General features: G+C 30.6%; 1 protein-coding gene across 2 annotated transcripts; it reads right to left on the bottom strand.

Annotated features, from left to right (window-relative positions):
• Positions 1–854: 854 nt before the first annotated feature.
• LOC141447805 (aminopeptidase N-like) lies at positions 855–14,759 on the bottom strand. 2 transcript variants are annotated; one of them, XM_074115649.1, is made up of 14 exons: positions 14,221–14,759; positions 11,752–11,910; positions 7,710–7,997; positions 6,795–6,978; positions 6,547–6,700; positions 5,372–5,453; positions 5,068–5,236; positions 3,927–4,116; positions 2,610–2,884; positions 2,341–2,528; positions 1,786–1,950; positions 1,447–1,581; positions 1,242–1,317; positions 855–1,076 (listed from the first exon to the last, which is right to left on the bottom strand). In XM_074115649.1, exons 1-14 carry the CDS (start codon positions 14,664–14,666, stop codon positions 927–929), a joined length of 2,661 nt encoding a protein of 886 aa, XP_073971750.1. In that variant the 5' UTR covers positions 14,667–14,759; the 3' UTR covers positions 855–926. The 2 variants fall into 2 exon arrangements, with proteins under 2 accessions (XP_073971750.1, XP_073971751.1); XM_074115650.1 differs by lacking the exon at positions 14,221–14,759 and adding an exon at positions 12,200–12,417.
• Between the last annotated feature and the right edge of the window lie 370 nt (positions 14,760–15,129).

Genomic DNA, 15,129 nt, shown 5'->3' with positions numbered 1-15,129 from the left:
CTTATTACACATTTTTTATACTTAGGAGCTTCTTACACAAAGTAATCATTGTAACCAGAAGGAAGTTCGGTAAAAGCCTTAAGTCTTTTTATAAAACCTTTTTATTGGTGTTCCGCTTTTCAAGTGCCAGATATCCTGAGGGCCATTCATCAAGAGTTTTGGAGTTAAAATATGCGATATAACGTCTGCAGCCCTTTACATCTAAAGAAACTACTGATGCAGGCACAGATGTTATCCAAAATAAAAAGCACTAATGTTTTTCAAAAAGCCATTTCCAACTTATGCTTTAAAGTATGCGAATTGTGAACAAATTAATCTTTCTAACACATGTATCATTAATGAGACTTAAATGTCTGCTCAAGGATCTGAGTTGAAGGAAAATGGCGTTACCGAAATTGAGAATAACCCGAAGGTCTTCTTTCAATTTCCGTGAATTTTTCGAAAACCACATCAGTTGATTTTCTTATATGTACTTAGTGCATTGAAAATAATAATTTGAAAGGAAACAAACTTGATTTTTTTTTATATATAGATAAATTTCCTTCTGGGGACATAATAGTCCAAACTGTGACCTACTAGTTTTATTTAATTGCTAAAAAAGTTAAGAGTATTCAAATTCTCTTTTTTTGCTATTTCCCATTTCAAATCATGTGCTGGCTTTTCTCTTTGCACCATGGCTAATTGATTGTCCAAAAATATATAAAAATTGATATAAATAAGTGTTGGGAGATATAAGGTTTTGCAAAGATTGACAACATATACTTATGGAAATAAATTTTAAAAAAGTCATTAATGGTATGATTCTGTGGATCATTGATCATTGATGTGAAAGAAGAAAGATTGCAATTAAAATTATTTTTAAGAAAATGTTTTATTTTATTTTTTTAAATAGTTGCATAGTACTCGTATCTACAAAATAATATTATTTAATTACTAAATACTAATTGGTCGGTTCGGTCATTATTGAAGAAAGCGCTCAGTTGAGGCAGGTTTTTATTTAGCCATTGTAATCTTTTCTGTAATTTTAACTTGACATCAGTTATTCCATTGATGTTTTTAGATTCTAATTCGGTTATCTGAAATTGATAAAAACAATTCGATGTTAATAATAAAGTAACTCATTATTTAACTTAGTTCCAACTTATGCGGTATCACAACAAACTGGCAGATAAACATGTAATTTAAAATCTACTATGTAACAGAAATTTGTTATGACATTCGCTACACTACTTATTACATACCTTTTTCAATTGTTCTTCTGTTGTTAAAAAATTTTCCATTGTTTTTAACAAACTTACAAAATTCTCTGTGTTGACCCTAAAATCAAAAGATTTACAATTTAAATAAGTTTTTACCTAGAATTGACCAAAATGATTTCATAAAAAGTAAATAAAAATTGTTTCCTAAAATAACTTTATAATTATTTTATTGTAAATAAAAACTTACTTGGCAATAATTACATCATATTTCTCATATAAGATTTGTAACATGAAGTTCACATTTTCTTTCCTATTCGCAAATACTCTAAATCTTTCCATCCATTCTTCTGCAGTTGATGTTCTTAAAAAATCAGTAATGTACCTACACGAAATAATTTATTTTTAGGACAAGGTAGGTCAGCTGTGCGTTCTTAAAGCTTATCACGATTCAAAACCAAATTTTTATCTATTACCTGTTTTTTTGATTAAATAAATTTAGATTGAAATATATTTTTACAGTGGTTATTAATTTTTTTGGCAATGAATAAAACATCTTAAAATTTCCAAGCCGAAGAAACAGTCTTACCTTCGTATAATATCTGGATCATTTGAACATCCTAAAATGGCTAAATAGAACGACTTTCTTCTTGGCATTGCTGATTGATAAAGAGATAAAACATATTCCCATTCTTGGTTTCCACCATAGTACACTGCCGAACACATTACTGTTTCATATACATCTACTGATATCCTAGAAATGAATGAGATTTTATTGAATTAATATCGGCCTGGCAGCTGAATTTGAACCCGGAATCCCCGCTAAGTATTTTATACGCTAACTGCTGAGCTAGTCCCTTAGGGTTTTGTTAAAACTCTAATTTTTATGAAAAAGATTAATATATATAAGACAATTAATCTTACTAATAATTTATATACATACATTGTAGATTTATATTATTTATTTACAAATAGTACATCTTTCCTTCCACATTCCTTGATTGTCTGGTACGCACAAACAGAGAAAAAGGGAGGGTGAGCTCAGTTTCTAAACCAATTTGTTTGTGAATCGCTTAACATGCATTTCGGAGAAAAAAAAATCTGATTCTCCATCATCAGAAAAAGAAGTAGAAATAAAATTTACTTAGGTTGAAATCCAGAAATTAAGGAAGAAACATATCTCTTGGCGTTTTCAACGCAATGCTGATGCCCAGATTCACAACCTAATTTAATAATTTGCTCTCTATTTATTTTATCGACATGTCCGTCACACTCTTTCTCTTCAAAGCCTATTTTTAAGTAGACATTATTAACTAAACCTCTAATATAAGTCTGAAAATTCAAAATAATGATATTAAATAACAAACAAAAAGGAAACAAAAAGAAGTGTTTTCCTTATAATAAGGTACTTGCCTTGAACAAACTTCTTAAAGAAGAATTAAGTAGAACATTATCTAGAAAATCAAAAGCAGTGATTGCAGCTTTCCACGGGATGAAATCAGTATCGTGAACGAGATAACTGCCTAATGTGAGGGCTGTATTATAATCTAATTTTCCAGCTCTTGCTAAATTAAAGCTGTCGTCAATAAGTTGAGCTCGGTTAACAGCAGGAAATTTCAAGCAGTTTCTATTTAATTGATCTATTAAATTATTCCAGTTATTTCTGTTGTAATTCACCCTATAAAACCCTATAAAAAGGAAAATTACTAAAATGCGTACCTAAATTAAATTATAACTACTTTTATATATTTATTACATAATTCTAGATATAGTTAATCAAGTTCTGATCCACATTGTGCCAGCAGTCGCGGTTATATAATGGGGAAATGTAAATTTTATCGGTTTGTATTTAATTTAATTTTGATTACTTTTTGGTGGAATTAAAATTTAATCTAAGGTACTATTTATGATTAAATATGAACGTTTAATATGAGAATAGGATTAGATACCCTATTATTATAGCCTGTAAATTGATAACTTTAGAACTAATATTGTGTACCTTAACATTAATTTAGTCTTTTCAGGATGAATTTTACTTTATCTCTGTAATTGAATGTTTTCTTAGAATATTTTCTTTAATTTTTAATGAAGGCAATGTCAGGCCAGCTGTGCTAAAGGTAAAGAAGGTTACGATAATTTATTTACAAATGGCGAAATGAATGGAAAGTTTCTGGTAGTAGGATTTGAAAGTAATAGTCTTGAAAGACATAGTCTCAAAGTATCTAATGAAAATAAAATAAAAAAACTTTGTCTGATATATAGCTAAACTTGGAGTCGTAACTAAGTCGTAATAAATATTGTACAAAAATGGGGAACAATTACACAATATATGTAGTTAATTCCTACTTCACACTTCCTTTTAAAAACAATGAAGAAATTAGAAAGAAAGGCAATTCGAGGGATCTGATCCTAGTTTGCGACATACCAAAAGTAGGTTTTAAATACAATGTTAATAATATGAAAATATCGTTTATAAGCGAACTCTTTTAGGAATTCTTAAAAAATATATAAATAGTTTCGTTGGGCGTCTCTTAAGAGAATAAGGTCTTATACAGCATAACATACGAGTACCATACTTTTTACCACTACCATAATATTTTTAAAAAATCAAGCTAGAGAATTTATCTTTATGTAATTTTAGTTCCAGTAGTCACGCTATTGAAACTGCTGTACTTGCACTGTTTATATAATATATAAACTTCGTTTAATATATAAATTTCGTTTGCATACCTACAGATTTTATGTTAAACAATATCCAATCATTTTCTTCTAAGCTTAAATTGATTTCATACATCCTTTGTGGTTTAAACCAGTCTTTTGGTTTAGTTACTTCAAAATTACATTCTCGACCAGTTGTAAATGTTAAGGGAATCCACCACGGTTGAAAATTTTCCGTATCATTTTCCAAAGAAAATTTTGCCTAAAAAAAAATAAAAATTATCATTTAACAGTGGTTCTTTAATCATTATTTATTAAAAAACAAAACTATTTTCAATTTCTAAGAGTTGAGTTTTTAAAACTTTTCAACTTCTTTATTTTATATGTTGGGACCCAAAATATCCAGCTTTGTTTGTATTCTTTCCTCTTTGTAGTTTCATTGAAAACTTCTGCATTAATATATATGTTTTTTAATAACTTAGTCTTAAAAAGCTGAAAAAATTTGTGCTTTTTTCTTATTGTTAGTAAAGGTAGAAAGAGAAAGTCAGCCAGGATGGAAATTCTGATGAGTGTTAGTACAATAAATATTATCTGGGCACAAAGGCTTTCAAGACAAAAGCGAAATGAGATGGCAGTCTGTCTGGCTCGCAAAAGACCTGAGCCATCAACGACATAGCAAAATGTTTGGGTATTGCAGCCAGCAAAGCGGAGACGCACACGTATTCATAACGGTTAAAAAGTTCTGGTAAGTCGAAAATGTTCTTAAGTACTTGCTTAAGTTTCCTACTGCAATAGGGCCATTCTTGATACTCAGACAAATCTAGAGAATGCCTCAAGTTGAAGGTGCTTCAATCGATCTCTTCAGTCGCAATGGCGTAGCCTGACTGGTCAACCCCTCAAAATCTAATTTAATATAACTTACGTCCAATTTTTTAGATTAGAGAATGTTTAACATTTAGACTTAATTCATAATTGCTTGAATTTAGGATGGAAAGTTAGGCCATTTACTATTGTTCTTGTGGCTGGAAGTTTCTAAATAAGCAACAATAAATATAGCTATAAATAAAAGTAATAATAATAAGTAACTTTCTTTCTTATTCTAAGTACCATCATATTCACCGGTTACTTCTGCTGGTCAAAGATAAAATTAATATACAAATAATAATAATAATAATAATAATAATGTATATAAATTGAAAAAATAAATAAATACCTGGGATAATAGAATTCGATGGGGTTGAACAACAACATTAACAACAGGATATCCTGAAGTGGTTGTCCACAAAGACATTATATCTTGAAGTCTGGCTGGAAGTTCTTGGGTTTTATGCTTTTCCAGGTAAGTCCACATTGTTTCTGGATTGGGTATGCTTTTATAAGCACTGAAATTTGAATATTTAACATAATTCTTCTTTTTTGACGGAAACTTATCTTTTCTATTGGATATAATAAAGGAGTTTGTTTTTAAGGTTGTAAAATCTATTTTGCATTTATTTCATATTTTATCAGAAACTTACTAATTTATTAAGAGCTGTTGAAAACCTTTTAGGAAATTGAATTCTTCCAAGATATGAATAGCCATTCTTAATACAGCAGGACCTAAAAATAAATAAATCATGCATCGAAATATATTAGATAGTAAGTATAATTAAAAAAGGAATATGTTAAGGAATGCTAATTTTAATGTGCGTGTATTTTAAGGTATGCCAATTATTTATTTATGTAAATCAGGAAATCGTGTTTCTAAAGAGTCCTTCCAAGGGGCTCCATCCATGCAAATCCAAAGATTACACTTTTGAATATAATGTCCTTAATAAAAGTATGTCAAAATACCTCGTTGAACTATAATTCAATTATGCTACTAGCATTCTTTGTATAGAATTAAGCTCAAATATTGTTTACCAACTCTTATTTAATCTAATAATAAAATACATTAGAAAAGGTGCGACTTCAATCCTCTGGATAATATGCTAAGCTGGCAACGTCCTTGTGAGCAAGAAGTATAACTCAAATTCTTTACTAAAACATTAAGAATAGGGGTGCCAAATTCTAATTGTAAACAAAAAAGAATTTGTTCAGTGATGTACTGTAGAGAACTGTTAAGATACATTATTGGATGCATGTTTATCTTAAACGTGAAAGTAAAAGTAATAATTTACTGACTTTATTAAATTCATACAATTTATTAAGTGCTAGAAATAATTGATTTAAAACATATATAGCATCATTGGAAATACATTGGAAAATGTACCAATACTAAAAAGAAACTTCCTTACGGGATGAATTGTTACTGAAATTAATGTTATGTTAGTACAATAAAAAAGCAACAAAGTTTAAGAAAATAATAGAGAAAAACATGAGGAAATAGTAAATTAAAAGTAGGAAAATGAATGGCAGTGGGCGAAACCCTTTGAGAGAAGTATTGGATTGTTAGTACATTACATTGAAATATAAAGTACCTGCCTTATTAGTTTACCTTTTTGAGATACTTTGTAAAAACACAAACCCACTCACATTCCAAGAAAGAGAAAAACTACTCTTTCTAACGAAAAATACTTTTTTGACTCAGGAAGCTCAAATCGAATATTTTCGGAGAAATTTTAACGTTTGGTATTAAGAAAAGATAACAGCAAAGTATTTTCTTTTTTCCATTTATAAATTTTCGTCGATGATTGACTTAAACACAAAATACCTTTGGAATATGTTACTCCACCAAATTTATTTGAAATCTGCGATGGTGTAAGTACTGATGTTGTTAAAGGTTCAACTGGCATTGAATCCATTAAAAGTCCAGTTTGATGTAAATCAATGACAAGTTGTTCATTCATTCGCCAACAAGGATCAACCTAAGAAGTAAATATAAAAATAAGAAATACAAGTAAAAAGAAACAAAGTAAAAAATAAATAATGCAAAAAAAAAAATAGGCGCCAGCTAATTACCATGTGCGGAATATTATATTCAAAGAACATTGCATACATTTCACTCATCCATAGATAATCCCACCAACCTAATGAAACCATGTTTCCCATCCAAGCATGGCAGATTTCATGAGCTGAAAAACGTGCTGCCGTCTGTTTTTGTAATGTTGGTGATTCTCCTTCTAAATAGAGAATGTTCTCTTCCCTGTATTTAAGAGTAATAAAAAGTTTATTAAATTGTTTGAATGGTTGGAAATGTTTTCAAAACTCGTGAGTGGATTCATCTGAGGTTCAACAGAACTTCTTATTTCCCTTTTCAAGAATGTAAAGAAACGCCAAGCCCAACAACCCAAGGTAATTTTAAATTGCATAGTTAAATTTATGTTGTTAATAAATTGTTTTTCAATTATTACGAATAATTAAATGTTTGTTCTAAATGCCTTGTCTCCTACAAGTTAATTAAATACAAATATTGTTAAGACAAAATAAGAATTTATTACGACTTATTGGTTTCCTTATTGGAAAGCCATATGACTGTTACTTTAGGCGCATTTTTGAAGGTAATTGATGACAATTCTTCTGCTATTATTCTATGACCTCGAAGTCGATGAGTAAAAAATAATAATAATGGTTCTTTAAAAAAATTGTATGTGAAAAACAGTTTTCTTTATAATCAATTCAGTTAGTCTTGTTGGTTAATATTGTGGGAACTATTTGATCTTTCGTAAGTTGTAAACCATCCCAAAAATTAAATGCTCGTCGCCGGTTGATGATGATCTCAAGTTTTGAAAATTCATTAAATTTGTATTTGATTTTAAGAGGAAGTGATTTAAATATGCATTAAGTATTTTAATAACATGGAGGTGAAACTTGAGAAAAAATTACTATTTTCTTTTCTCTCCTAGGATTAGTATTGCAAAAATATTAACTGTTTACTTGAAATTATAAAGACCCCAATTTTCCATTGCTACTGGGATAAGACGTGGTAACGCAACTTGATGTGTTTTGTTCAATGGATATTGTAAGCCAATATAGTTTTGCATAGCTGCGGCAAGTTTTGGTCCAATTTCTGCACTATATACCATTGATGGTAATTTATCTGGCGTCGCCAAACTTGAAAATCCTGCTATACCATCAACTTCTTCCATTTTAGATATAATAACTGCTACCAGAAACGCTGGGATTGGAGGTGTATCAGCAAAAGTGGTCACTACTAATTCGTCCCTGAAAATAATTGAATAATAAAATATTAGTGTTTTCCTTAATAGAAGAATTCAAATAATTACAATTAGTAAACGTATGTTAGCGATTTTCAAAAGCAAATTAAAGAATAAAATAATGAACATAACATTTTAGTGATAAACAAAAACGCCCGAAATGTTATCTACTTATGAGATAAAAAGCTATATTATATTTTCATAATTGATTCCATCATGCACTCAAAAGAAAACCTAACCTGGGGTTAACTCACACGCGATTTTCTAATTTTCTGCAAATTAGGATCTTTAGCCACAATTCTAAAATTATCATTTTGAGTCATTCAAATAATTTAGAAAAGTCAATAAAGAAATAAGAAAGCAAAATCTTGATTAGAAATTTGTTTTACTGCAATCCTTACTTTCTTTTTGCGACATTTAACTCAACTTGAACATTTTCCACAACGTTTAAGCCTCTGAAATTTGTCAGGTGTTAAATTATGCAAAAAAGAAAGTGGAATGCTACTTAAGGAACAAGTCTTGTCATAATCAAAGCTCGTAAACATAATTTTTTAATACCTCTTACTCCAATGAAGGGAAAATATTACTATCATATCGCTCACGAAATTGATCGTTCATTGCAAATACTTCTTTGAGTTCTTTTTAGTTCAAGAAAAAAAAATTTTTTTTCGAGTTGCGGCCTGCTGGTGTGGGTGAACAAAATAAGCAAGAAAAGTCAGCGTAAGATCAAATTAGGTATTCCGTTTTGTCGTATTGTCGCTTCTAATAATTTTCAGCCGAAATTCGTCAAAGAAAACTTCAACTCTAGTTACTTGAAAATATCCACTAAATAAAGCTAATCTTTTTGCCTTTTTAAAGGAAAAAAGCTGCAGTCTCAAATCTCAAAAGAATAATACTTATTTTCCCTTGAAGTTTCTAAATTGTGTAAACAATGAACAGACTAAATATCAACTAAACTCTATTACCAGGTGAAAACTCCGTTTTAAATCTTTGATCGGGATCAATACAATCCGTGATGGGGAATATTGAAAACTGTGTTAGAAAGTACTGTGTCAAATAAACCATTTATTTACTTTATATTCACGAGTTCGAATTGAAAAAGCTATCAATATTATGTGTGAAAATCAAAAGTTAGGCACTCCTTGAATTTCTTCATATCTCACCAATCTTAAACCAAAACAACAACAATAAAAAAAAAAGAAAGTTTAGAATTTAACAAATTCCTAACAAAATAAATACTTTTTGTCGAATTAAACAGGTTTTCAATGGTGGAATCTATGATGTAATCAAGATTTCGTTTTAAATATGATTTATCAATGAGCTCAATTTCATTTTATTATATCTTTCTAGTTTAATTTATTTTATTCCTTGTAAAAAAAATGCTTAACAGGCATTTGTCTAGTTGCTTAGCATGTTGTCTGACGGTCTCTCTCTGTATAACCTCTAATTATGTAGGGGATAAAGTGCCTAGGACTACAATTTATTCGCCACATTCTCTGCAAAACTTCCTTTTAGAGAGTTGTATAGTAGGGGTAAAATTAGACTGGCCTCTAAAGAATCGTTTCAGTATATTGTAAAGATCTATAACATTTATGTACATTCATAAGAATTGAACTTGTGGACAAAGTTTTCCACATTTAAAGAAACAATTTCATTATTTTCGACTATTTTTTTTTTAAATCTTTGCAACAAGTTTTTTTAAAGTTTGCATATGCAATAAATTCATTAGGTAAATCACTTTTCATTTTACTTTTAATCAGGAAAAGTCGCCTCAGAAAGATTCTGGGACAGTTGGTTCTTATGATTCATGGCTTGTATAATTTCATCAACGTGAATCTGGGTAAATATATGGACACCGACTAATAATTCAAGGCGCATATAGAAGTTGGAAGAATGGTTTGTGATAGTATTTTGTATTAAGAGAAGTCATGTGTACGTTGCATGTTAGATGTTTTCAATTTTTCAATTTGAGTCAACAAAATTAAAATTGTTATGAACTTCTTAGGTGTTAAAGAGTACACTCATCGAGAAGAGATAAACAGTCAACTTTATTGCAAAACGTAATCAAAGATAAACAGTCAACTTTGTTGCAAAACGTAATCAATGTAAACATTTCATTCGGGAAGTATAAATCAAAGTAAATACCAAAATTAGAAGTAGAAATTAATCCTGTTTCAACTACTTTTTTCTCTCTCCTTCTTACGCATACACACTATTTGCGCAACGGACAGTAAAACTCTCTGTTATTGGATAACTTGTTGTTCAAATTGGATCTAGAATTCAATTATTATATTATAATTAAAACCTGTTTTTTTCGTCACTTTATGACACCATTTATTTTATCGAATGGACTGAAAATTTGGCCTTGAGCGTGAATTAATCTAACTTGGTCTACATTTGTGTATTTACCGAAAGTTTAACGTACATATCAAAACACTGAATTAACTTAGCTACACAATTTATTGAAAGCAGTTGATAGATTACTTTTTATTCCAATCTGAACATACCTCTTCTCTAAGTGCGTATCTGAAAATTTGCTGTAAATGATAAAAAATCTGACTTCACATTAAATAAAATCTTTAAAATATTAATAGAACGGTACTGGCGGCAAATGTGGAGTCAAATTCGCAAAAAAAAAGGAAAATGGGGAAGAGGAATTGAAACAATTGGCAGACAAATGTGATTGTTTCAGTGAAATGACACTTTCATTGATCATTGACAAGAACTAATTGTTTCGGCCAGAGGTTTATAAAAGTGATAAAACTTTGGTAACACTTCTTTCAAAAACCAAGTTTGAACTCTTCGATTTCCCCCAATAGAATTATGGTGACACAATCCTTTACACATACCAAACATCTCTATTTAAAAGTCAATTTTTCATTCCAAAGGCAACTTAAAATCATCACGGTTGCAGTCTTCTTCTTGCAAAAGGTAAAAGAAAGTAAAACTAATTCACCAGCTTTAAAAGGAAATATGTCAATTGTAGATAGAAGAAGTGGCTAAGTCCAAGGCGATTTACAAGGTTTTAGTGGGTTTCTTAAGGGTAAGATTCTGTAAAAAGTTTAGTGAGTGCACGTGTTTTTTTTGTTTTTGTTTATGTTTATGTTTTAATGGTCCAGAGTTTTCTTTTGGGCTCGATAAACCCAAGCACCAATCACCTCTGCCATTGTTTTTGAGTTCTAATGTCTCCTAAGTAAAAGTAGTATTTACAAACAAGACTTTGTTTTTGGGTGTAAAAGAGAGAGTATTTACCGCAACTAAAAATATTTTAAAGAATCATCTTTTCATTAATATTGAAGCAACGCGATAAGAGAAAGCTTACTTTTGTAATTTAGTTTCAGTTGAACAATATAGTTATTGTACCCACGTAAGTATTCGCTTCCGACAGTTGCAATTGGATCAAAATCTTGATTCGGAATACACATACAAAGTGATAGGACTTGAAAGAGAGTTCAATTATTGAAGTTAACTTAAAACAATCAAGGGATACTCAAAACTTGCTATTCTGATTGAAACTCAATTTTCTCTTTCATCTTCTTATGGAAAACTTGAGATAGTAAAAATGTATGTTATCGCCCATTCCATGGATTGATAGCAACCTTTACCACAGTGAATGGAAATGGAGGCCTTGAACGTAAATCAAAATTAATTAAATAAACTGACATTGTAAACAATGGTCATTGTTCATTTTACACACTTTGCTGTGTAAGCTACTTAGTAATAATTGTTCACAGATTAAATTCTACTTAATTTTAAAATACCTGTAATGTGCTACATTTTTAATCGGCATATTGGAAACTACTTTATAATCTGGATGATGTATTATATTAATTGAAAATACTGCTCTGAAGAAAGGTTCATCGAGACAAGGAAACAATCTTCTTGCATGCACTGGCCTCAGTTGGCTAACGGCCATCCATCTGAAATAAAACTCAACAAATTTAGCTTTTTCATATGGATTAATTTTTTCTCACATTGCTACTAAACTATTCTACAAGAATTGCTTATTAAGTGAGTGACAATGCTATAAAAAAAAAAAATGAAATTTTGTACATTCCTATCTGACAAACATTATTCAAATATTTTTTATTCTTGCGAAAAATAAAACGAGTTAACAGTAGTTGAAACACACATTCTGCTTATGAATTTGTTTCTTTTGTAGAAAAAATAGTTTCATATAAAAGTGATAAACCTTTAAAAAGTAAATACCTTGATTACAAAGAAAATTGGTGGAGCCATTTTATTGAAAAAGTCAAGAAAAATTGTAAAGAATCATTCGAATTCGTAATACATAGGCAGGTACATCTGTTTAAAAGCCTAAATGATAGTGGCTGTGGAAGCACTTAGCATAATAGTTAAAGAACAACAACAGACTTGAACCAATAGCTTAATGCTGCATCTTAGCCACTTATGAAAACGTTTTGAATGATTTATTAGGATAAAGTAAAATAAACGCTTAGTTGTTTAGGCGGGGTTGAATGTCCAACTACCCACTAGATTAGTGGGCGGCACCACTTGCTTTACTATTGACATTCTTACTAACAAATAAAAATAGCTACACATAGGATACGAACTGGGCATATTCCAATTACACATCCACACTTTATAAACATTACACCAAATCCGCCCTTATTGTTGGGCGTATTTTTATAGGCGCACAACTATTGTACTGAAAATCTGTTGAAAGGAGATTACAGAGGAGACTTCAAACATAAATTTTTGAAATACTTTTAACTAACCCCCGCCCCCAAGAAACCAAAAAAGGGAGAACCTTTTCCACTTAAGATTCATTGATGTCTAAGTTCTTCAAAACACAACCTGTTGCGTCCAATGATACTGCACTTATTGTTGTCACATCCCAAACCAAAATGCTTAAGATTTGCTCCACCTATGTCTCACAGAGTCTCAAAGTCCAGCAAAAACCAATCAAGCAAAAATTTAAACTTGAACCAGAATACTCAGTGATGGATCCATCCTTTTGACTAGAGAGGTCCTTGGAAGACCCGACAACTCATCCCTCTAGACGGAGCTCCAATTCAGTATTTAAGACTGCCGACAACCCTCCGAACTCGGCCATAAGAATGAATTTTGCAAAGTTTGCTTAATCTGGGAGTTTGACAGATGGTCATGTCCCAAATTTTCTTGGGATCAATAAGATTTGTCCGTACCCGAAATCACCACACGATTTGGAACTCAGAATATATTTATTAGAAGATTTTTTGTTTTTTAAATTTAGTTCCAATACTTTTGCAGGTAATAAAATAATAGCAACTGTAGTGTAAAACAGAAACATGAGTGAAGTCGAAATCTCTACACCAAACTGATTCAAATCTACCTCAGATGGAGATGAAAGTCCAACCGTTCAGAGATATAATAAATTTGCGGGCTACAACAGATAAAATCAACAATAAGCACTGTTATTTTCCCATTTTTTTTCATTTACTAGGACAAAGGAGACAACTTGAAAAAATGAATTGTTAGTCGCAACAATAATGTTAGTGAGAGCTCTGGGCGACATTGGTTCAATTTCGACATCTTAGATAGTCTAAGAACCGGTCGACCTACAACGATGAGAAAATCGTATGGTGTTTTTAATACGATGGCCCTTAAGGCCTACGCCATTGCGAACTCTTTGGATCTATTGCGGCTCAACTCAAATCAGTGTTTCACCAATCTTATTACAAACAACGTAATTTCGAAATCAACCCACCAAAAGCTTACTCCCCCATTTTTTTTTTTAATTTAAAGTACTTCAATTATAGGTCATTGGAACCCACGCCTTTCTCATGTACTTCCGGCCTCCGAATACTACTTAGACAACACTACTTAGTACTCAATAAGCTGAACTATCTTAAAAACGGAAATCTAAGTGCAGCACTCTTGCACAAAGATGAGACTACCGGCATTTGGCCTGCAAGTCCATCCCTGTATGTTTCAAACATTATCTTAGTGATTTTCTCTTTAGTTCTACTCGCTGAAATTTTTAAAAAATAACGGAAATTTCAAGGTCATTCCCTAGCAAAAGTTGTTCGCCGAAAATGCGGAAATAATTTAAATACATTAAAATTTAAGAAAAGATAAAAGTGCCATCTTAAATATGAACAGTTTGAATCTTGCCCCACATGTTTCTTAACAACTTTTTCGTTAATTCTATAGCTAAAACAAAGACAGTTTAAAAAATGTATAAAGTAGTAAAATTCTTAAATATAAAAAACTAATTTATTACTTACTCCTCTCTATTTTCAGCAATATATGAACTTCTATAAAGTCCTACACCATCATCATTAATATTACCGCAATATTTAAAGTGAATATCGTAGTATTTGCCACTCTCAAAAGGTACCATAGGTTCTATTAACAATCTCTCAAGTTCGACATTTTCTTTAATGAGTTTAGTCATTAATTCATTACCTAGGCTATTATACAAATGAATATTTTTATAATTCAATCGTAAATCTTTAACATTAAGTATTAATTTACTTGTAGTGTTTTCAACAAATAATTTAATAATTAAATTTCCACAAAATTTGAATTCAGTTAAATTTGGTTGAATTGTTAATTTGTAAAAGACCGCTGATATGTCAGTTGGTAAACGATAATTACTAATTAAAACGTTTTGTGCGTTCACGAAACTTGCCAAGATAAGAGTCCACAACAGACATACAAACGTAGCCATGTTACGCTAATGACGTACTGAATACTGAGTACGTGTTTTCAAACGAGCGATGACTGCTAAACTAAGTACTGACTGACTACTGACTAAGTAGTGATCGGCTATTTGAGCAGAGTCGGTCCACTGGAACGAATCCGATGGTGGAACGAGTTGATTCAAATCTGTATTTAAAAAAAAAATGATTCCGCCCAAAAATTTAAGGTAAATTAAAATGAAAATAATACTGAAGTTACTTAGATGGTACACTGAATTACAATTTTTAACTGACTTGAGGCTATCATTTAGGAGTCACCGACATATTCTAACTTGTAAAAACAATCCGCAAGAGAATAAAATACTGATGCTTGGAGGGGCATAAGATTTTTACAAGATTTTTAGAAGACTGTCAATAATTTTAAAATAATAATAATAATATTTTTTTTTGTTTAATGATTTAAGGCGCGTCAACCTCTAAGGTTATTGGCGC

Source organism: Rhodnius prolixus, unplaced genomic scaffold (assembly GCF_049639745.1).
Source record: "Rhodnius prolixus isolate KJV_2025 unplaced genomic scaffold, Rpr scaffold_13, whole genome shotgun sequence".
In the NCBI taxonomy this organism is placed as follows: domain Eukaryota; kingdom Metazoa; phylum Arthropoda; class Insecta; order Hemiptera; family Reduviidae; genus Rhodnius; species Rhodnius prolixus.
Note: the sequence above shows the minus strand (reverse complement) of the source record. Positions and strands in the feature narration are given on the sequence as shown.

What these genes read in the sequence shown, in the direction of transcription:
- LOC141447805 (XM_074115649.1), bottom strand. Translation starts at nt 14,666, where the DNA reads ATGGCTACGTTTGTATGTCTGTTGTGGACTCTTATCTTGGCAAGTTTC. An exon ending in AATATAATATTCCGCACATG is followed by an intron (nt 6,701 to 6,794) that starts GTAATTAGCTGG and finishes TTTACTTCTTAG; the next exon opens with GTTGATCCTTGTTGGCGAAT. An exon ending in CAACAGCTCTTAATAAATTA is followed by an intron (nt 5,237 to 5,371) that starts GTAAGTTTCTGA and finishes TTCAAATTTCAG; the next exon opens with TGCTTATAAAAGCATACCCA.